At 51.4% G+C, this 22,002-nt stretch overlaps 1 protein-coding gene across 1 annotated transcript; it reads left to right on the top strand.

Annotated features, from left to right (window-relative positions):
- The first annotated feature begins 6,099 nt into the window (after positions 1-6,099).
- On the top strand, positions 6,100-8,348 carry CALML3 (calmodulin like 3). Its single transcript, XM_032258218.1, has one exon. It carries the CDS (start codon positions 7,209-7,211, stop codon positions 7,656-7,658), a length of 450 nt encoding a protein of 149 aa, XP_032114109.1. The 5' UTR covers positions 6,100-7,208; the 3' UTR covers positions 7,659-8,348.
- The last annotated feature ends 13,654 nt before the right edge of the window (positions 8,349-22,002 follow it).

The raw sequence follows: 22,002 nt of genomic DNA, 5'->3' as shown, positions 1-22,002 counted from the left end.
CCTGACAAGGAAATGGAATTTGACTTTCAACTGAGGGGCGGGAAAGGGTCAGCACTTAAAGGTTAGGCGCAGGTTGTCCAGGCAGACAGACGACTTAAGCAAAGTCACAAAATGTAGGAATCAGGTCAAGGGTGTTGCTCAAGGAGCAGGAAGCAGGTTTGAACATCGTCTTTTGGGGAGAGTGATGGGTTCACAGCGAGGTAGGCAGGAAACAGTCACACATGGCAAAGAGAGGCCATCAGAGGATTTTGAGTAAGAAAAGGCACACAGTGAATGCAATACAAATAGGGAAACCAGTTATGAGGCCATGGAATCGTCCTGCCTTGAGATGATGGGGGCTTGGTGCAGTGGATGAGCAAAGGAACATTTTCAAAGCAGAGCTGAATGATTGGTTTAGAAGTGCAAGAGAAAGGGAGGAATTAAGTATGACTCTAGGGTTTTGTTCTGAACAATTGAATGAATTGTCTTTTAAAGAGATGGGAAGACCCAGCTACTTGGGAGGCTGAGTTGGGAGGATGGCTTAAGCCCAGGAGGCAGAGGTTGCAGGGAGTCAAGATGGTGCCACTGCACTGCAGCCTGGGCGACAGAGCCAAACTCTATCTCGGAAAGAGAGACGGAGAGATGAGATGAGAAGACTGGGGAGGGGCAGGGATGAAGACCAAGAAGTCTGCTGGGTCACATTTGCTTGAGATGGTGATTAAACACGCAAATGGAGGTGTTGGGTGGGCAGCTGCATACGTGAGGTGCTCAGAAGAGGTGGAGAGAGAGATGCACTACGATCAAGTCTGGATACTTTCCTGCACTGAAAGCCATCTGAGGCAGCGCCAGCCCTGGGTTCTGTTGTCTCTTTGCAGCTTCTGGACAAGATGGTCAAAAACTGCATTGGTGATGACCACGGAGAATATGGAAAGGGAGGCTAGCTGTAGCAATCAGAAGATCCATGTTCCAGTGCAAGTGTTGAGCTTGCTAGCTGCCCAATTTCACTTCTTATTCATCGTCTGTGACATGGAGACATAACGCAAAGGATACTAATTGTTCAATGGATAGTAAACAAATCCACGTCTCACACTATAAATGTAACTGTCAAACAGTAAAACGACATAGCTAACTCCGTTTTTGTTAAGAGGCCTTTACCCATTCCTGCACACAGGCTAGGATAATTTTAGAGCACTGAGATAATACATAAACACGGCAATCATGTCATTTTTGAAACTCATTCTGAGATTAAAGGTAAAGCGTGTAAACAATTAACTATGTTTTGTTAAAGATTTCTAGGAGCCTTGTGGCCCAGCCTGAAAATGTTAAGATGGGATAATGGTTTAAAACACTTGCTCACCGTCTCCTTCATTTGCCGGCTCTCTGGATAAACCTGCTTTTCCTCCCGGCAACCCTTGTCTCTTGAGTCTGGCTTTTAAGCTGTGAGCAGCCGAATCTGGATTAAGTTACATAAAAGTGCTAATATTTATACTGGGGAGGAAGGAAGTTGATGAGCAGATGTTAGGGCTGGTGGATGGCTTTATCAAGAAAAAGAGAGAGGGTTCAGGACCACTCAGCCACACCCGTTCCAGCAGGATCACAGGAGCAGAACTGGCTGAAGACTGGCGAATCTTCATATCTTTATAGCAGCCAGCAGGAGAGGCACATTTAAAAGGACACTTAACTTCTTAACAAAGGCTATTACAACACTTCAGAGGGAAAAAGCAAATCTCCTTGGGTCTTCTGCCTTTGGGGTTTCTAGTTTTCAAAGAAAGCAGCTGCAGTGGGTGGTGGGGGGTTCCCTTCAATCTGTATCTATTGGGTTCATTCATACTATTTTCGGCCGGGCTCGGTGGCTCACGTCTGTAATCCCAGCACTTTGGGAGGCTAAGACAGGCGGATCATGAGGTCAGGAGTTACCAAGACCAGTCTGACCAACATGGTGAAACCCTGTCCCTACTAAAAATACCAAAATTAGCCGGTGTGGTGCCCCAAGCCTGTAATCCCAGCTCCTCGGGAGGCTAAAGCAGGAGAATCACTTGAACCCGGGGGGCAGAGGTTGCAGTGAGCTGAGAGTGCACCATTGCACCCCAGCCTGGGCAACAGAGCGAGACCCTGTCTCAAAAATAAAAATAAAAAATAATACTATTTTCCGCACCGTCCCACCACGATTCCACAGTCCTTACCTGATACCTGTAGCCCAGGGAATTCTACAAGCAGTTCACACTCCTGAGCGCCAGCACTCCAGGCACTTGGCTCTCACAGTCTCTTCCATGGATCTATTTGGTAACAGTGTGTCCCAAGACCCTTACTGAGGGCCTGAGAGGTCAAAGCTATTTTCACAATAATACCAATGTTTGTTGCCCTTTTCACTGTGTTGGTATTTGCACTGAGGTCAAAAGCAACAGGGGTAAAACCAGTGCCTTGGCGTGAATTAGCATGAATTAGGATGTCTGTGCTGGGTATCATGACAGCCTTCACTGTCACGCTGTCTCATTAAAGAAACAAAAAAGCTGGTTGCACTTAAAAATATCCTTGGGGCAGGATTATTTTGATTAAATTTCAAAGCTTACTTGGACATTTTTTTTTTCAGACGGGTTCTCACTCTGTCGCCCAGACTGGAGTGCAGTGGCACAATCTCAGCTCATTGCGACCTCCGCCTCCCAGGCTCAAGCAATTCTCCTGCCTCAGCCTTCCAGGTAGCTGGGACTACAGGCACTCGGCACCACAGCTGGCTAATTTTGTATTTTTGGCAGAGATGGGGTGTCACCAAGTTGTCCAGGCTGGTCTCGAACTCCTGACCTCAAATGATCTACCTGCCTCTGCCTCCCAAAGTGCTGGGATTACAGGCGTGAGTCACCATGCCCGGCCACTTGTACATTTTTAATAGTCTGCTGATCTTGAAGCGTGATGATTGTCATGAGGAAAGCACTTTTGTGATTGAGTAGAAGGTAAGCTTTTGTCATAGCATGTCACTTTTACTGGAAAGAACAGCTGATGGACAAATCATATCACTCAGATCTAGTATTTGGCAGACACGTGAGAGTGAAGTGAGCCTGTCACTTCAAGGGAAACAACTGAGAGTATTTGTTGCCATTAAAACTTTTTGAGCTTCTGAATGAAAATTGGAATTTCTGAAATTTTGTATTTGTCATTGTGAATTTGAGCCTCTCCAATACTTAGCAGCTTTTCTAATGAGATTAGTGGTGATATTAATGTGGTCTTTTTTTTTTTTTGAGACAGGGTCTCACACTGTCACCCAGGCTGAAGTTCAATGACATGATCACAGCTCACTGCAGCCTTGATCTCTTTCTCACACTCAAGCAATCCTCCTCCTACCCCAGCCTCCCACGTAGCCAGGACTGCAGGCACACACCACCACATGTGGCTAATTTTTCAATTTTTTGTAGCAATGAGGGCTCACTATGTTGCCCAGGCTGGTCTTGAACTCCTGGATTCAAGCAATCCTCCCACCTCGGCCTCCTAAAGTGCTGAGGTCACAGGCATGAACCATCACACCTGGGCTAACGAACGTGATTTTTTAATGTTATATATGTAATTGTTCCACCAGTGAACCCGTATTTTCCAAGTGACCAGTGCATGGTGTTATGAAATCATGCATGGGTAAAAGATCTGTTCAAAGTGCAAAAGAGACCATTGAATTTTCATTTAGCACTATGAAAAGGTCTCTGGTGTGGTCCCAGATTCCACGTGGCAACTCACCTTTCAGAAACTAACGGTTGTCAAATTTTGATGTAGTACCAAAGAACAATATCCACGAATTTTTGAAAAGACTATTCAAAGTCTCCCTCCTTCCCCAGCTGCACACCTGTGTGAGGCTGGATCATCATGCACTCTCAAACATTTTACCACAGATTGAGTGCAGATGCAGATTTGCTTCTGGAAAGCCAGGCATTAAAGATATTTGCAAAACCATTTTACAAAATGCCACTCTTCTGCCTATTCTTTGTCTTGGAAAAATTATTTTTCATTTAAAAATGATGTTTTTAAGTTCAGGGACACAAGTGCAGGTTTGCCGCACAGGTAAACTTGTGTCCTGGGGCTTTGCTGTACAGATTATTTCATCACCCAGGCATTAAGGCTAGGACCTAAATATATAAAAATATACTTAAATATTTAAATGTTTCTCGGTTTTAGTTGCAAACACAGTAAATATTGATATATATATATATTCCTCCACATAAACACAAGCTCTTTGGAGTCCTTAATCATTTTTAAATGTTTAAATGGATCCCGAGACCAAAATCATGTCTACTCTGTAGGGAAAGGAGCTGCTATATTGGGGTGAAAGGCTGCAGGGAGGGAGTTAAACATAAAATAAAGAACATTCCCTCTGCCACAGTTTCCCAACCAGTGAGTTGCAACAATCTGGCCCATCATAAGGCAGTCCTCTCTGAGTCACTGTGTACTAAGCAACCCTGTTTAAAATCCTGAGTCCGTCTCACTGTCTCCCAGGCTGGAGTGCAGTGGCACAATCTTGGCTCACTGCAACCTCTGCCTTCCTGGTTCAAGAGATTCTCCTGCCTCAGCCTCCCAAGTAGCTGGGATTACAAGTGCCAGCCACCACGCCCGGCTAATATTTGTACTTTTAGTAGAGATAAGGTTTCACCATGTTGGCCAGGCTGGTCTCGAACTCCTGACCTCAAGTGATCCACCTTTCTCTGCCTCCCAAAGTGGTGGGATTACGGATGTGAGCCACCTCACCAGCCACTGAGTCCTCTTTCAAAGTGCCTTTTTGAGAAAGGCATTTAGGTAAAAGCTAATGTTTGAGCCACAGAGCCATGACCCAGAAACCCACAGGTAACTGTTGGCCTGTCATCCTGGTCGTTGGTCAAGTGGCCAGGAGGTATGAACGTATTCCTGTCCTTGTCCATCAGGGCACTGTCTCAGCTGGGTTTCCCCCTGAGGCCAGCCTGGGCTCTCCAAGAGACTGTGTCGGCCACATGCCCAGGTCCCTCGGTTCTCCTGCCTCCTGGGGCTGCCCCTGTATTCTTTCATGAAGCTGTCCCTCCAGCCCCCAGGCAGGGAGAGTAGAAGAAGAATGCTTCATAGCCTGTTTTCCACTTGATCGTCACTCTGGCAGTCAAATAGGGGCTGTGGTTATCTGCTGTTATTCTGCTTTTCTATACATAACAGCTATGCTCATCATAGTCTCATAACTGAGAGATATAAAGCTGACCATATTACAGGCCCTCTGCATTACCTAACCTCAGAGAAAGAGAAAGAGAATTGGGAGTTCAGTAAGGTATAAATTTTCTTTTTTTTGAGACAGAGTCTCGCTCTGTCGCCCAGGCTGGAGTGCAGTGGCATGATCTTGGCTCATTGCAACCTCCACCTCCCAGGTTCAAGTGATTCTCCTGCCTCAGCCTCTTGAGTAGCTGGAATTAGGCTGCCACCAGGCTTGGCTAATTTTTGGATTTTTAGTAGAGACGGTGTTTCACCGTGTTGGTCAGGCTGGTCTTGAACTCCTGACCTCTTGATCTGCCTGCCTCGGCCTCCCAATGTGCTGGGATTATAGGCATGAGCCACCTCGCCCAGGCTGGAATATTTTTTTTATCAGGGTTGGTTTTTGAATCTTCAGCCATTTCCCCTAATAACAGAATTGATATATGCCAAATGTAAAACATTTAAAATGGACAAAGATACAGTATTTATAAGACAATTAAAAGCATTTATAACCCTATTATCCCAAGTAGCCACTATTAAGAGTTTGGTATGTGACTATCTAGGCTTTTCTTCTGTGAATGTATATAAACATATGTAAATTTTTAATACATAAAATCATATCACACATAGTTTTCTATCTGCTTTTTAAATATTTTCCATGGATACCTTTCCGTAGCTATATACTCATCCTCATTTTAAAACTATATTATTTCCTGGTGTAGATGAAAGCTGAGGTATTTGTTACTAACCTGCTGTTGTCGGTTATTCGGGTGATCTAGAACGAAGATAAATGTTTTTACAGTGCTTTTGGGATGTGAAATCTAATGCTCAGGCATCAGACATCAGTGTACAATCAAGAGCCCATCTCAGAAGGTACAGAAGGTCCCCGTGTCCCAGAATTAGCCCAAAAAAAACCCCAAAATAAAAAAAGGACCCTCCTGAGAGGCCCCCTCCTCAGCACAGGCTCCACACCGCGCAGAGCTCCTGGGGCACCGCAGATCAGAGAATGACGTGGGACTTCCTGGAAAGGCCTCCTTTTTCTCTCCTCCCCAGCCTCGTCCCCTCCCTCACAGGCCTGCAGCCCCACGGATCATCTTCCAGCCACTGGCCCCACTGCGCCCACTCCAGCCTAGGGGGCCCCTTCTCCAGCTTCGGGTCACCCTGGAGTGCCTCTCCACAGAGGATCTGTCCTTGGCCAGGCTGAAAAGTGACCCTGGGGTCCTGTCCATCACCACCTTGGATGTCTGTCAGCATTTATCAACAATCCCTCCTTACCTTGTTTGCATTCCTCAAGTAGTTTACCTGCTAACTAGCTGTCTTGCCAGTTAACCTCATGAGGACTAGGGGTGGCCTGCCTGGTCCCACTGTGTTCCCAGCTTCCAGAGCAGCGCTGCACATAGTAGGCACTCAATAAATCAGTGAAAGGTGAGTGAATGGGTTGGAGGAAGCCCCTCCCAATTCATGTCCAGTCTGAAGATAAGAAAAACCTTCCTCCTCCAAAAACCCTGTGGTGCCTAAGGCTATAGAAACCAAAGGCAAGGAAGTTTCTTTCATCTGCCGTTCATCCTGCAAAAAACCCTCCACTCCAGTGCCAAGGGAAGAAAGGGCACTAGAGTTAACTGAGCGGGAGCCAGGCAGGTGAGAGGGAGAAGGGAGAGGGAAATTCAGGAGGAAAGAGTCCAGCGAGGATCGCTCCAAGGCTGGCCCACCACGCCCTGACTGCAGGTGTGATTGCCAGGGCCCCTGCGGCTCTGCTGGGTCCGGGTGCGAGCAGGCACGGAGGTGCTGGCGTCAGCTCAATTCACAGGCCCCGGACTCCTGTCTAAACAGGACAGGCCCGGGCAACCACAGCGCAGGGGTGTCTGCCAATGATGGGAGAGGACTCTGCTGCTTCTTAAGCTCCAGCGACTCAAGCCAGGGTGAGACAGCCTGCCGGCCACCCAGATCTCCACTTGCCGCCTAGAGCTGGGACGGCAGCAGGGCTGCGGCAGAGGGAGGGAGACCACGCGGTGGCTGCCCCTGCCACCCACGCCCCCACTCCAGGCATGGCCGACCAGCTGACTGAGGAGCAGATCACAGAATTCAAGGAGGCCTTCTCCCTGTTCGACAAGGATGGGGACGGCTGCATCACCACCCGCGAGCTGGGCACGGTCATGCGGTCCCTGGGCCAGAACCCCACGGAGGCTGAGCTGCAGGACATGATGAGAGAGATCGACCAGGACGGCAGCGGCACCGTGGACTTCCCCGAGTTCCTGCGCATGATGGCCAGGAAGATGAGGGACACGGACAGCGAGGAGGAGATCCGCGAGGCCTTCCGCGTGTTCGACAAGGATGGCAACGGCCTCGTCAGCGCCTCCGAGCTGCGGCACATCATGACCCGGCTGGGGGAGAAGCTGAGTGACGAGGAGGTGGACGAGATGATCCGGGCCGCAGACACGGACGGAGACGGGCAGGTGAACTACGAGGAGTTTGTCCGCATGCTGGTGTCCAAGTGAGGCCGGCACCACTGGGCCAGCGGGGCACGAACCCCAGGCCTCCAGCCTCCTCCTCCATCCCCACCTCCCCCGGGCACCGCAGCTTCTTCCGGGGCGGTTGATTCAGCCCACCTCTCTGCCTCCCTCTTCCTGAGGCTCTGCTCTGCTCTTCCTCCGACCTCCCCGCCTGCCCATCTGAGTGACATGGAACGCTCCCACTCCAAGCAGACCGTGAAACCCCCCACTCGGGAGAAGCAGAGCTGACCTTAGGAACAAGCACCAGGGCAGGTTGTGCTGGCTCTGTGGCCACCAGGATGGACCCCCTAGAGCACCCAGGCAAGATCCCCAAGAGGCACCCAATGCCCAGGCCAGGGCAAGCTGCAGCCCTCAGCCCACACCTGGATTTCCCGAGGCTCCTGGACTGCAGGCTCCCTCTGCTGTGGGATTCTGGAGGGTGGGGGGCATCTTAGCCTGCAGTGAGTGGGGCTGATGGGAACTCTGGCCACAGAGGTCAGGCCTCCTGAAAACAGCAGTGCCTTCCATGCTGCTCCAGCTTGCCCCGTTCTGTCTCTGACAACCCACCGTGATTCACTGCTGAGGCTGGGAGTGAAACCGGGTCGGCTACAACCTGTTCCTATTCATCTGGAAGGAGGGAGGCTTGGGTGGGGGGAGGGCAACTGCAGGGAAATACATGAGATAGTCGTTATTTCATTTCCTTTTTTCTGGCTCCCACTGCAACGATCCTTGTTAAATTCAGCGTTGAAACAAAGCAGGAATCTCCATTTTTGTGCTTTTGAAAATGTATATTCCTATACTGGTGGGTGCCTTGCAAAGATGTCTGGATGAGGGCAATCTTGAATATTTGTTCCCAATAAAAAGGATACGTTGGCAGCAAAGAGATGTTAAAAGTCCATCTAGGACTTGAAAGACCCGAGTCCATCACGTTGAGAGGGAACCTGCTGATTTCTTTTCTTCTCCTGTACTCCTGGTTGTGAAGTGCCAGGCACTAGAAGATGGTGAGGGGCTGGGGACACATCGGGCACACGCAATGTAGGAGCTGTTCAGAGACATTAGTCCTGCGCTAGCCCAGCAAGCGGCTGGCAACACCCAGAGAAAGTCAAAGGGTCCCTGCCAGAGATCCCTTCAGTTCTAAAGGGAGGTACGTTTTGTAGGGTGGGCACTAGACACCACTCCTCAGAAAAGGCCATAGTGGATGAGTCCTCTCTCCCCAACACCTCCCCCCACCATGTTTCCTCCTTTGTCAAAGAAAGAGCTTGGCCCCACCCCAGCCTTGCCATCATCACTGCACCACTGGGACCTCCAGGGAGGCAGGACCCTCGTGCCGCCTGCCTGGGCTGGGGCACCAGCAAGCACTCGGTCTGCATAGACACTCGGCACCTCCCTGGGGGGCAGCCACTGTTATTACCTTCCTCATCTAACAAAGGAGGAAGTGGAGACACAGGGCTTCAGAAAGCAGCCCTGGGTCCTGCCAGGGCATAAGAGGCAGATCTGGGTCTGTGCCCCGACCACTGAGCTACACGTGCACCACCAACCCGCACCTCCACCTTGGTAATTACGGTAGTGCGCCTCTCCAGCACTTGTAAGGAGTGGGAACAACATTCTTAACACACCTGGCATGAAGTCAGTGCTTTATAAATGACAGCTACTATGACTATCACCTTAAAGATTCCTTCCTGTTCTAATACCGCAAGGCTCTCCAGGACAGCCACCCTCTCCATAGCTCGAGAACAAGAGAGCATCAAGAGCAAAAGCAGGTGCTCTGGGGCTGGATTCCTGAGGGGATGCTGGAGGGTGGGGTGTCGGGTGAGCATGGGCCCAGGGCAAGTGTGAGTGCTGGATGGTGGAGTCTCAGGTTAACACAGACCCAGGGCAGGTATAAGGGCTGGATGGTGGGGTCTCAGGTGAGCACAGGCCCAGGGCAGGTATAACTGCAGGTCCTCCTGTCGGGGGAACAGAAACAGAGCAAGCTAAGGCTTAGCTTGATGAACGAACCCCCACCCCTGCCTGTCATTCTCAGGAGTCGGGGTTGACTGGGCAGGTCCTGGGGAAGATTTGGGAAAAGCCTCATGAACACTTTGGACAGTGTCCAGAGGTCATCGGGCAGCAGCTCTCCACGGGGTGGGGAGCTGTGAGCAGGAGGGGCAGACAGAAGCCCCCATATGGCTGCTGACTACCAACCAAAAGGAACAGGATGTCAGGCCTGAGCGCCTTTCACAGAATGCCTCCTAAATTCTGCAGGAGGGAGAGAAGCCAAGGTCTCCCTGCACCAGCCGTCTTTGCAGTCACTGTCATGCACACGGCTGAGGTTTGACATCTAAGCCCCTCTTCCCAGGTGCGAGCTTGAGGAAGCTCCTACAAGGGCTGGGACCTAGGCATTGCCAAGGCCTGGGCTGGGCGGGCGCGGCAGTGTCTATTTGCTTTCCTCCCAGACCCCCGGTGATTCTGCCAGAGCAGATCTTTCTGCAGCCCCACACACCAGTCATTCTGGAACCACCTGGCCTGGGTTTCGCAGGTGCTGGGAGCCTTTCATCGAGAGCTCTCTGTGCTCGGGCAGGCACTGGCTGGGGTGGAGGAAACACCCTGCCTGCTCTCAGCTTAGCGCCAGCAGCCTCATATCCTCCCTGAGGGGGGGTCCTCAGAAGCAGAGTACTAAATGGAAGGGTCTCCTTTCCACAGACAGAAGCCTGAGGCAGCAAGGTCCAAGTGGGTTCCATGACAAAGGTGAATGACACTTCCCCTCCCCCTTGGTGTTCAAATTCAAATTTTTTTTTTTTTTTTTTTTTTGAGATTGGATCTTGCTCTGTTGCCCAGGCTGGCGTGCAATGACAGCTCACTGCAGCCTCAACCTCCCGGGCACAAGTGATCATTCCACCTCAACCTCTAGATTAGCTTGGACTGATGCATACCACCAGGACCAACAGAAAAAAAAAAATTGCAGAGATGAGGTCTCTCCGTTGCCCTGTCTTGCCCAAACTCCAGGCCTCAAGTCATTCTCCTGCCTCAACCCCCAAAGTGCTGGGATTACAGTCATGAGCCACTGCCCAGCCCCGAATATGGTGTTCAGTAACATCTTCTGTCATCCCTTCTCTTTGAAGCTGGGTCACCAGGCCTCATCACAGTGACCGCAGCCTGCTGTCACATGGCTCCGCCCCTCCCAACCTTCCTCGTCGGGTAAGGAAGGCCAGGCCAGAGGGGGACGCAGCTCTGACTATGCTCTCTGACGCTGCCCCTTCTGCTTCAAGGAGTGTGATGCCCAGGGTATCCCCTGACCTCACCAGCAGACGCCAAACCCACAGCGTGGATGCATCTCATTGGGCTAGCATTGCTGACCTCCACGGCGTGGCATCATCTACTCTGACACAGTTTACCCATGGCAGCGGGTGTCCTCTCACACGACAGCCTCGGGGTCCAGGGCTACCGGGAGCACACCCGGCCTGTCTCCAGCCTCCTCCCCATCTCCGCTTATCTTATCTTCCCTTCTTCCTTCCCACCCTGGTCAGCACCTCCAAAGAGCCTGTCCCAATCCCAGATGTCACGTCAACTTTTTTGTTGGTAAAATGTGGTCACTCTAGCTGCCAGGGGTGGGTGCTCGCCTGTTGAATGTGAGCAAGGGGAGGCGTGGGGGCTGGAGCAGGAGGAAGGAGCCGCCCAAAAGGGCATGCAGAGTTCCCCAGAGGAATCCTGCCCCCCGGGTCGAGCTCTTTTCCCGCCCTGGGCTCTGTGGCAGAGACTTAGAGGCCATTGCCTGACTGGCATCTCCCTTTCCTTCCAGTCATTGAATCACCAAATTTAAACAACCTGTCTTCATCCCCCAAAAAGGTGCTATCTGACTGCAGCTCAAAACAACATTCCGTCCATCCTAGGGGGAATGAATTTATAAATATTACCTCGGCGTCCATGTGCTTTCACTGAGCTCCCTCATAAATCAGGGCTTGGGGCGCCTGCACTCCCAGACTATATAAAGCTCGCCTCTGACTCCCGTGTTTCCAATTTTAAGTCAAATTCAGCCCAGCCATGCCGGCTCCTGTTTATCCTTAGAGATTCCAAGGACCTGTTCAAAGGCTCCCAGAACCAGCCAGCTAAAAATGACCCAAGGCTTCCGCTAGAGAAAACTCGTATCAAAACTCGTGTATGGGGTGAGACTGCTCCATGGGAACGGTAGGAATGGGGAATACGAGCTGTGTTTCTCCACCAAAAACAAAGCTACACAAAATAAGACCAAACCAAACCACCCCTGAGACAGGTCTGGCCCGGACCACGTGTCAGCCTCCTCACAGCTTCTCAGGGGTCTGGACTGGGCAAGAAAGGGAAGTACCTGGGAAAGGCCTCCTCTGAGCCCTTTCTAACAGGGACAAGGCTGGGTGCTGAGTACTGAGTGGGACAAGCACCCTCCTCAAAGTGCAGGGAAGTGAAAAGCTTGGAACGGAGCCAGAAGCAATGGCCAGGTTTCCATAATCAGAGGAGAAGGTCCCTATGGGAATAATAACAAGGAACCACACACTGTGCCCTAAACACCTTCTTCAGGTCTTCCATGTCTTTCTAGCATGCGCAGAACTACCAGGGAGGGGAAAGGAGCCAGGCTCTTAGCACACAAGGAGGGGAACATCTGAAGGGTGAACATCAGGTGGGCCCAGGCCTCTTGGGCAGCCCTGCACCCCTGGGGGAGCTGAACATCCAGGGAGTGACAGCATGTGGCCCTACTGGCCCACAGTGAAGTCCAGCCCCCGTCATCACCAGCCAGACCCGGCTCACCTACAGCCCGCTGTACGCCTGAAGACTCTGGTCCAAAGGCTCCCACCGCAGCAGCTCACCCTCGCTGGGGCACGCTGGCGGGAGGCACCTGCTGTGCATTTCATGAGCTCCTTTCATCCTCCGAACCAGTCCGTGCAGTAGCTTGTTTTAGCCTGTTTTAGAGAAGAAAAGATTAAGACCTTGAGACTTTGAATAACTTCTGTAAGGCCGTATATCTAGTGAATCAGAGTTTGACCCTTCTGACTGGCCCCAGAGCTCACGCCCTTTCCACTGTGCCAGAGAGGAGCTCTTAGAGCAAGAAGCCTGAGGCTGAGAGGCGCTGAGCTCACAGAGGCGGTGAGTGCCGGAGAGACCTTGGTAGGAAAGTCCTGGAAATGGGAAACAGCTGTCAGGCAGAATTTGCCTGGGCAAGGAGGACCTAGAGAAAAGAAAAGGGATTGATGGATGCCAGGAAAGTCCAGGAGCCGCAGGACCCGTCATGCCTGGGTGTAGGTGTCCGCAGAGCAAGTGCTGCTGGACCACCCACTTGCCTCATGAAACATGATGTCTCACTGCCCCTCTGGCCCAGCACGGGGCCCCACGCAGGTGCTGGGGCCACTGCCGTCCCAGAAAACGAGAGGGAATCCTGCAGTGGCCACATCTTTGCAACAGGAGGTCCCAATCCGCTACCTGCCCCACACGGGTGCATCTGTCTGCAGCCGACGTGCTGCACGAAACTTCTCATTCACTGCAGCAGAGCAGCTGGGAGGTGACGGACTTCTTAGCTTCTCACCCAAACTCACATCTTGGGGTGCAGACGATGGACAGTCGGAAAAGGCCACATGACCCTATGATGGTTGAATGGTGCCCCCTACCTCCAAAAACACATATGTTGGAGTCCTACCCACCAGGACCTCAGAGCATGACCTTATTTGGAGATAGAGTCTTTACAGGGTTCATCAAGCTAAAACGAGGTCATGAGATTGGGCCTTCACCCAATGACAGGGGTCCCTGTCAGAGTGAGACATGTGGACACACACGCCCAGAAGGAAGACAGTGTGAAGACACAGGGAGAAGACAGCCCATCCCCATAGCCCTCTGGAAGGAACCAACCCCACCAACACCTTGACCTTGGACTTCCAGCCTCCATGACTGCGGACTAGACCTTTCTGTGGTTGAAGCATCTGGTCTGTGGTGCTTTGTCATGGCAGCCCCATGCATCCACTGTAAGGCGGCCAGGTGTATTCACGGTCTGTCTCCCTGCTCCAAGGTCCACAAGGGCTGCTGGGAACTTGGTCCAGACCCGTCCTTTGTCCAAGCCCAGTTCCGACTTCGTAGTGAAGTCTGACTTCATACGGACTCCTTGGGGGATTCAGGGAGTCAGATCCTCTCGATTCTGGAGAGGATCCAAGAGTAAAGGAAGGAGAAGGAGGGAAATAATCCCTTGAAGATGGGAAACCGTCTTTTGACAAATTCTCTGTCTTTCCAGACCGTAGACGTGTGGGTGAGATTGGAGGCCTGGCCCTGCTATGGAGCATCCCAGGGAAGGCCCTGCTGTCCCAACCCCAGCTCTGCTGCGGAAGTGAAGGATCCTTGGAGGCGGCATAGCCATGCTCCTGGGATGCAGCCGTGAAGACAGCACAGCAGCAGCACAGCAGGACCTGAGGCTGGGTGAGAGTCAGGCTGAGAGCAACATGTAAGCTTCTAGATGCCAACATTTGCACAGCTTCATAGAGGCGATCTGACCGAATTTCCCAGGCAGGACGAGAGGCCTATGAGCAGTGACATCCTAAGCAATGGCAGGTGCACAAGACCTTGAATGTGACCATTGTAGGGGGTTCAAGGCCAGTCGCCCAAAGGTTGGAAAATCCCTATCCCCAGAAAGCTTTTCCTTAGACAGGGCTGAAAGCTGCCTCCATAAAACTGTCCCCACTGGCCTCTTTTTTCTCTCTATGTTGGTGAGAGTCTAGAGCAGCAACCCCTCTCTGTGTGCCCAGGTATTGCTGCCTCCAGCAGCCGCAGGCCCCCTCAGGCCCCACGCGGCCTTCTCTTCTCTCCAGGTTCTGTCCGGAAGTTCTTGCCTACCGTGTGTAAGGGTCTTCCCTTATTCCCCAGGGGCAGCTCTGCTCAGGACACATGTCAGCTTCTCAGAGTCCTCCTCGAAGACAGAACCTGTGTGTGGCCAGGGCTACTCCCTGCTCTGAATAATCCAGCACTGGTAAGAATGAGTGACCCAAGGCAGACTCACCTTCTGCAATGCTGTGAGCACCAGGTACGCGCTCATGTGTGCAAGGCTTCAGGGAACACAAGAGAGAAAGACTCACACGTGACGGGGGAGGTCAGTGAACAGATGCAGATGAGACACTCACAAGGGCTGGGAGAGGGCCCCGGAACCAAGAAGAGGAGGTGCCCGCCATGGCTCAGCGCGGGGAGGGGCAGAGTGTGTACCAGGAAAGACTCCGCAGAGAGGGGACTCGACCTCCAGGTCCCCAGGGCAGCCAGGCCAAGGCAGTGTCGGGGTGTCCCCAGCTGAAGCACAGCTCAGGAAAAGGCACAGGGTGGGAAGCAGTCCTTTCCTTCTGCTCCTCTTAAGCGACCACTTCCTACCCATCCACATGCCCTTGGCCCTGACGTCAAATCCTCTAGGAAGCCCCTGCTGACTTTCCAACCCCTGACCTCCAGCCTCTGGCTGGGCTGGAGATCCCCCATCTGCACATCTGTAGCCCAGGCGCCCACCTCGTTACAGTCCCACGAGGGTTTCTTTTCCACCCTCCTCCCACTGAAGCATTCGCTCCTCTTGCCAGTGTCTTCGCAGCGAAGGTCTAAAGCGGAACCTGCTCAGTGGCCGTTGGAGAGCGCGTGTGGAGTGGGTGCCTGGGGCAGCCCAGAGTGCTCCGGGAGGAGAAACTGGTGAGGAGGTGGGCGTGCTGGGTACAGAGGCCCGCGCACTGCCATCCTGGGGAGCCTGGGCTCCACCCTGAGGGCAGTGGACAGCGTGGGTCACACATGTGCAGGAGGCAGATGGGGAGCACGCTGGCAGCTGTTAGGGGATGAATATTAGGGTCCGGGTGAGACAGAGAGACTCATTAGGAAGCCTGGGAACGGCCCAAGTGAGAGACCTGGGGCTCGAAGCAAGGCTGTAGCCACCAGGGGTGAATGGTGGTAAAGAAAGGCACATGGTTGCAATTCCATCTTGATGGCTGCAGGACATGGGAGGAGGGATCAGATGGTACATTCTAGGTTTTCATTGATCTTCAGGTAATAGGATTTCCAAATAGAAGAATGTGTGAGGTTCCCTGGGGAGGGTGCGGAGCATGGAGAGAGACAGTCCACAGGTGGGAGCATCACCCATGCCCCCACCTTGCTCCCACGCAGGCACACAGGCCCTTTCTCAGGAAAGCCCCAGGCTCGGCTTATGGCTCTGCTGTTGCTGTCTTGAACTCTTCATGAGTTTTGAACAAGCGGCCCTGCATTTTTGTTTTGCATTAAGCCCCCCAAATGATGCACCTGTCCAGCTCACTGTGTCCCCCTGAGCTCCCAGAACCAGGCTCACCCCACCAGGCACAGCCCAGACACACACTGTCCCTGCTTCATCAGACGCTCCTCCTCCCACGCTGAGATCAAAGCAGGCCCTTTGCTGATCGTCTGGCGTCATTTCTGCCCAGGCTGATGACACAGCTCCGGCTCTCTTTGTTAGCTTCTTTGTCCAGAAAGCACCACTGATACTGCCAGGTCACACACAGAATGGAGGCTGACTAAGGAGTGATGCCAGCTGCCTGTGGACCTCAGAGAATCCAGATACCAAGCGACACCTCACTTCCCGACACCCACAGGACCCGTCGGCCGGGCTGGGCTAGGCTCGGACCTGGTCCTCAGTTTCTCCCTCTGCACAGCAGACTTGAAGCCCCGGAACTTTTCCCTGGGCTTTCCCGGCCTAGATGACTCGTGTAGTTGGGAAAGAGCTTCTAACAACTCAGAGTGTGTGGTCAGCCTGCCGGCGACTCTAAACGCCGCTCAATACTCTTCCCGCCCATGGTTATCCCATGCCAATGCACAGAAGCTCAAAGAATTGCTTGGGAAAGAAAATATTTCACAGAGACTTAGATTACACTCTTTCCATTCAGAAAGGGAGATTAGGCAGAAGATAAAGAGTTGTTCCTCTTTTCCAGTAAAAACTAAATGATCTTAAACATCAGCAGAGAAGATTTTGATTCGACCTGAGGAAGAATCTCACAACAGCACAGACTTGGAGATGTCTGCAGGGGAAACTGATCGGGTCACCTGCATGGGAACCTGGCCTGTGTGGAATGAAAAAGCCCGTTTGTGTTTCCCAAAGTCCCAGTCACAGCACTTTGTGTGGAGACCTCTCCCCATCAAGGCTCACGAGGAATCAATGCCTGAAGTTTGGCCTGAAAGTTTTTCTGGACTATCCCAAGAGACACCAGCTGCATTTCCAAGAATTAGGCTATCCAAATAAAAATCCTGGTCCAAGCTCCCCTACCTAATTTTAAAAGGAAAATTTCCATTCCTGAATCCAGAGTCTCGGTGGCCTTATGCAAGCCCCGGTTCTGCACAGTCACAACTCTTAGACAGCTGCTCCCAGAGGAGCCTTGGGATGGAGTAAGACCCTGTCTGTAACCGAAGCCTGTGAGGAAACTTCAGTTCCATTGCCAAATAGAGGTCTCACTGAAAGGGAACAAAAACATGCAAAAAGCTTTTGCAACAACCAAGCCTTCTGTTAAAAAAAAAAAAAAAAAAAAATCCTGTAGGGACCTCAGGAAACTCCAAAGAAGACTAAAAAGAGATTTATTTAACCTAGAACACAGACACTTCAGCAAGGCAAGTAAAGTGTGATGCTGGAATCTGTTCCCTTCCACATTCTCTTTTCTTTCTTTATTTTGAGATGGAGTATCACTCTGTCACCCAGGCTGGAATCCAGTGGCATGATCTCAGCTCACTGCAGCCTCCACCTCCCAGGTTCAAGCGATTCTCCTGCCTGAGCCTCCAGAGGAGCTGGGATTACTGGTGACTGCCACCATGCCTGGCTAATTTGTGTATTTTTAGTAGAGATGGGGTTTTGCCATGTTGGCCAGGCTGGTCTCGAACTGCTGACCTCAGGTGATCCTCCCGCCTTGGCCCCCCAAAGTGCTGGAATTACAGGCATGAGCCACCGCACCAGCCTGTAATTCTCATTTCTAACCCTGCATCAGCGCTCCGGAAGAGAAGGTAGTAGGTGGGAAGAGAATGGTCCAGTGATTCTATCTTTATTGCTATGGCCCCTTTTGCTGTAGCGAAAACAAAGCGATATGGATGGCATTTGGAAAATGAAAAATCAGAGATTCATTTCAATGCATTTTTCATTCATTCATCCATTCTCCAGTCTTACAATTATTAGTTGAGCATCTGCCGTGGATCAGGCCCTGTGCTGTTCACCAGGCACAGAGAGCCTCCTGCCCTCAGGTAGGGCTGTTTAATACAACACACAAACAGGTGTGGCACACCTCTGGAAACTAAAATCACTCCAATACTGGCTGCAGGATCCAAGAGAGGAACAAAAAGTGCATGGTGCATTCGTAATTGTAGAAGCGCCATTATCGTGGCTCCGGCAGGCGAGAGCTCCAGCTGTGATTATTAGGCCTCGATGGGAACCGCATCCTCCACTTGCTGTCTTGTGTGTCTGATGATTGCAAGAATTCCACTGCCCAGCCTCTGGCTGCCTACGTTTCAAATTTCAGTTCTCTTCCACTTCCTCTATCTTCCTGGGGCCTGCACTGTGGGATGCATCCCATGGTAATAAGGCCACAGGTCCAGAGGGCCCTCATGCCCCTGTGCCCCTGTGCCCTGTGCCCTGTGCCCGTGGGTGGTAGGAGCATTTCTGGGGCCGTGTCTATGCTGGAGCTTCTGGAGATTAGATACATGTGCAGGAGAAACTGCAGACTGCCTCGGGACCACAGTGTGACTGACAGCGGTTGAAATATTAGTTTTGCAAATTTTACAAAAAAATATGACTTTGTGAACACATCGTGGGGCTCCTCCCAGGGCCTCAGGAGGGGTCCCACAAAAGAAGGTCTAAAACAGAAGCCGAGTTTTCATCACGATGGCTGCATAGCCAGGTGGAAGAACGGTGAATGTCTACCCTATTTCCAGACCTTTGAATATTCTTCTTTTTTTTTTCTTCCTCAAGCTGAAGTCTGACTCTGTCACCCAGGCTGGAGTATAGTGGCATGATCTTGGCTCACTGCAACCTCTGCCTCCTGAGTTCAGGTGATTCTCCTGCCTCAGCCTCCCAAGTAGCTGGGACTAGAAGCACGCACCAGCATACCTGGCTAATTTTTGTATTTTCAGTAGAGATGGGGTTTCACCATGTTGGCCAGGCTGGTCTCGAACTCCTGACCTCATGATCCATACGCCTTGGCCTCCCAAAGTGCTGGGATTACAGGTGTGAGCCACCGTGCCTGCCCTTTGAATAATCTTGACCACATTTTCCCTGTGGAGGACAAAGACAGGTCATCTCAGCTGCCCAGATGCCGCGCCCTAGAGGCTGCCTCAGGTCTGTGTTCAGGAGCCATAAACACAGACTGATAATGGCCAATAAAAGATGTTGTGGCGCTGAGTCCTTTCTTCCGTGTTTCCATCTGACCTCCTGCCTTGCTCTCCGTGGCCCCACCCAATTACCTGCATGAGAATGTTTCTCTGCCAGACTTTTCATGCTGTTCACTTTGTATTTCCAGTTCTCATTGTCTTTCATTGTGTTGTACATCTCTTTGCTGCTTTTCCATTCTTCACTTTTATTATTTTTTGGGATAGGGTCTTGCTATCATCAGGGCTGGAGTGCGGTGGCACAATCTTGGCTCATTGCAGCCTCAATCTCTCAGGCTCTAGCGATCCTCCTGCTTCCCCCACCCCACAAGTAGCTGGGACCACAGGTGTGTGCCACTGCCACCACACCCAGCTAGTGTTACAATTTTTTGCAGAGACAGGGTCTCATGATGTTGCCCAGGCTGGTCTGGAACTCCTGGGATCAGGCGATCCTCCCCCTTGACCTCCCAAGGTGTTGGGATTACAGGTGTGAACTGCCCGTGCCTGCCCCATTCTTCACACTTTAAAGCCTGCCTTGCTCTGCCATCCTCTCCTTCCCCACTCGCTTTTTCCTTTGTCCTCCTCCTTCCCTCTCACTCACCCTCCCTCTCTGTCTCTTCCTTTCACCATCTCTCTGCATCTAGATCTCTGCCCTCTCTTTTTTGCTCCTCTCTATTTCTGCTCTTTCTCCATAACTACGGCATTCGTGTCTTCTGTTTCTTCTTTTTTGTTTTTTTGAGATAAGTGTCCTTCTTGTTGCCCAGGCTGGAGTGCAGTGGTGCCGTCTCAGCTCACTGCAACCTCTGCTTCCCAGGTTTGAGCGATTCTCCTGCCTCAGCCTCCCGAGTAGCTGGGATTACAGGCGTGTGCCACCACGCCCAGCTAAGTTGTGTATTTTTAGTAGAGACAGGTTTTGTTGGCCAGGCTGGTCTCAAACTCCTGACCTCAGGTGATCCGCCCACCTCGGCCTCCCAAAGTGCTGGGATTACAGGCGTGAGCCACCGCGCCCGGCCTGTTTCTTCTGCTCCTGACCCTCTCTCCCCATCTTTCCTCGGTGCCACCCACTTCTTCCCAAATACAGCCCAACCTCCACCCTAACACATTTTTCCCAGTTACTCATTCATTGTTTGAGAGTGTCTTTGATCTTAGGACATAGGCTTAATGCAAGTTGCTTTTCCTTCCTGTGCTAAGAAAGCCTCCAGAGCCTCTTCCCTTCAGGCTGCAGAACTGGAGAGAGCAGATCTGGTCCCAGCTCCTCCTGCTCGCATTTTCACAGGTCCTGCTCTCCAGGGGAAGGCTCCAGGTACATTCTGTATCTCAAACATAATGCAGAAGCCCGGGAGAGGCACATGTCAGTTATTTGTCAGTTATCAGGCACGTGTTCTCTTTAATTCTGTTTTCGTCTGACTTTCTACAGAAACCTAAGCCCTGTATGCTTTATCACTCAGGGAATAGGTTCTGCTGGAATGTCCTCGATGAGCACAAGCTCATTAAGTCTTGGTCCTCAAACAGTTTATTCTCCGGGGTCTGGGGACACAAAACCATCAGTGTAAACAAGCAGGGGCACACAAGCCACCAGACGCACGATGCTGACCACAGAGGCACCTGGTTGACAGCCCAGGGCGAGCCCGAAGAATTGCAGACGCCTTGCAGGAGAGGAGGGCTGGGCTGAGCTTGGAGGAAGGAGGGTGCTGTCCATTGATATCTGCAGACCTGCTCTTCTGTCCTAAAAGAGGGATGAACTATTTCACATGGAGGAGTTCTGTGTCTCCCCATTTCTCTAGCAAAATTGGCTTTTTCTAACCTGCCCTTGAGAGGAGTCAAGTAGCAGAAGTTTCTGTGGTCTCATCACCATTAAACTCATCATTTCAAAGACAAGAGCTGCATAGACAGGTGGAAGGAAGTTTCTGTCACCTGACCCTAGGGTATGGACACGTCGAGGGGAAGGCCCTGTTACTTTAGCTTCTGGTTCAGTCACATAGCACAGCCCACTGCCTCATTAGGCGCCCTGTAAATATTACACAAATAAAATCAATTTGAACAGAATGAATGCCACAGATCGCAGAATTTGGAGGGCCATGAAAGAGAGACCTTCTCCCCAGGGTAAAAGTCCATGTCTTTCTTGAGGATAGTTTGCCCCAAGGGCCAAGGATTTAAAAGTATGCCCATAATACCCTGCTTTCCGGTTGGTTCCATTTTAAGAACATTTAAGTTCCCGCCACGTGTTAAGAAGTGGGATGAGAGCATGACCAGTGCCTTGCACACTGAAGGGCACCTTCACAATATGTCCCGTGTCTGTGGACAATAAGTCACACTATGTCTGCCTGGACGTGTGCTGGGCAAAGGTCCTCACAGAGAGGACAGAAGATGCAAAAACGAATGGGTTTGTTGGGTGTTTTGTGTTTTTGAGACAGTATCTTACTCTGTCACCCAGGCTGGAGTGCAGTGGTGCCGTCTCAGCTCACTGCACTCTGCCTCCCCAGGCTCAAGTCTTCCTCCCGTCTCAGCAACCCGGTCTCCCGCATCACCAGTAGCTGGGACTAGAGGCGGGTACCACCACCTCTGGCTAATTTTTGTATTGTTTGTATAGCCAGGGTTTTTCCATGTTGCTCAAGCTGGTGGAGGGCCACTGTGCCCAGCTGGGGTTGTTGTTTGATGGATAGAGAGTTACCGTTTGGGAAGATGAAATTCTGGAAATGGATGGTGGTAACAGTTGCCACCAAATTGTGTACCTAAAATGGTAAATTGTATGCTATATATTTACCTTGATCAAAATAAACAAAAACAAATGAGAAAAGTCCTTGAACCCAAGAAACACAGAGCCAGGTGGTAAAGGATGTAAATTTAAGTAAGTGCAATGTATAAATAGGCATCCGCCACCCTAAGATCACAGAGGAGGGCATGACTGGTTGGCAGGGATGCTGATTTGTCAATTGATGCTACGCGTTGGACAAACGGGGAGCTTTGAGAGGGGTGGCAGCACACGAGCCTGGAAGCAGGGCTAAGAGTTCATCGGCTGAACAGACCCTAGTAT

Source organism: Sapajus apella, unplaced genomic scaffold, assembly GCF_009761245.1.
Source record: "Sapajus apella isolate SASKATOON/1434 unplaced genomic scaffold, GSC_monkey_1.0 scaffold100, whole genome shotgun sequence".
Taxonomy (NCBI): Eukaryota; Metazoa; Chordata; class Mammalia; order Primates; family Cebidae; genus Sapajus; species Sapajus apella.
Note: the sequence above shows the minus strand (reverse complement) of the source record. Positions and strands in the feature narration are given on the sequence as shown.

Coding starts and splice junctions, on each gene's coding strand:
- CALML3 (XM_032258218.1), top strand. CDS start 7,209: ATGGCCGACCAGCTGACTGAGGAGCAGATCACAGAATTCAAGGAGGCC.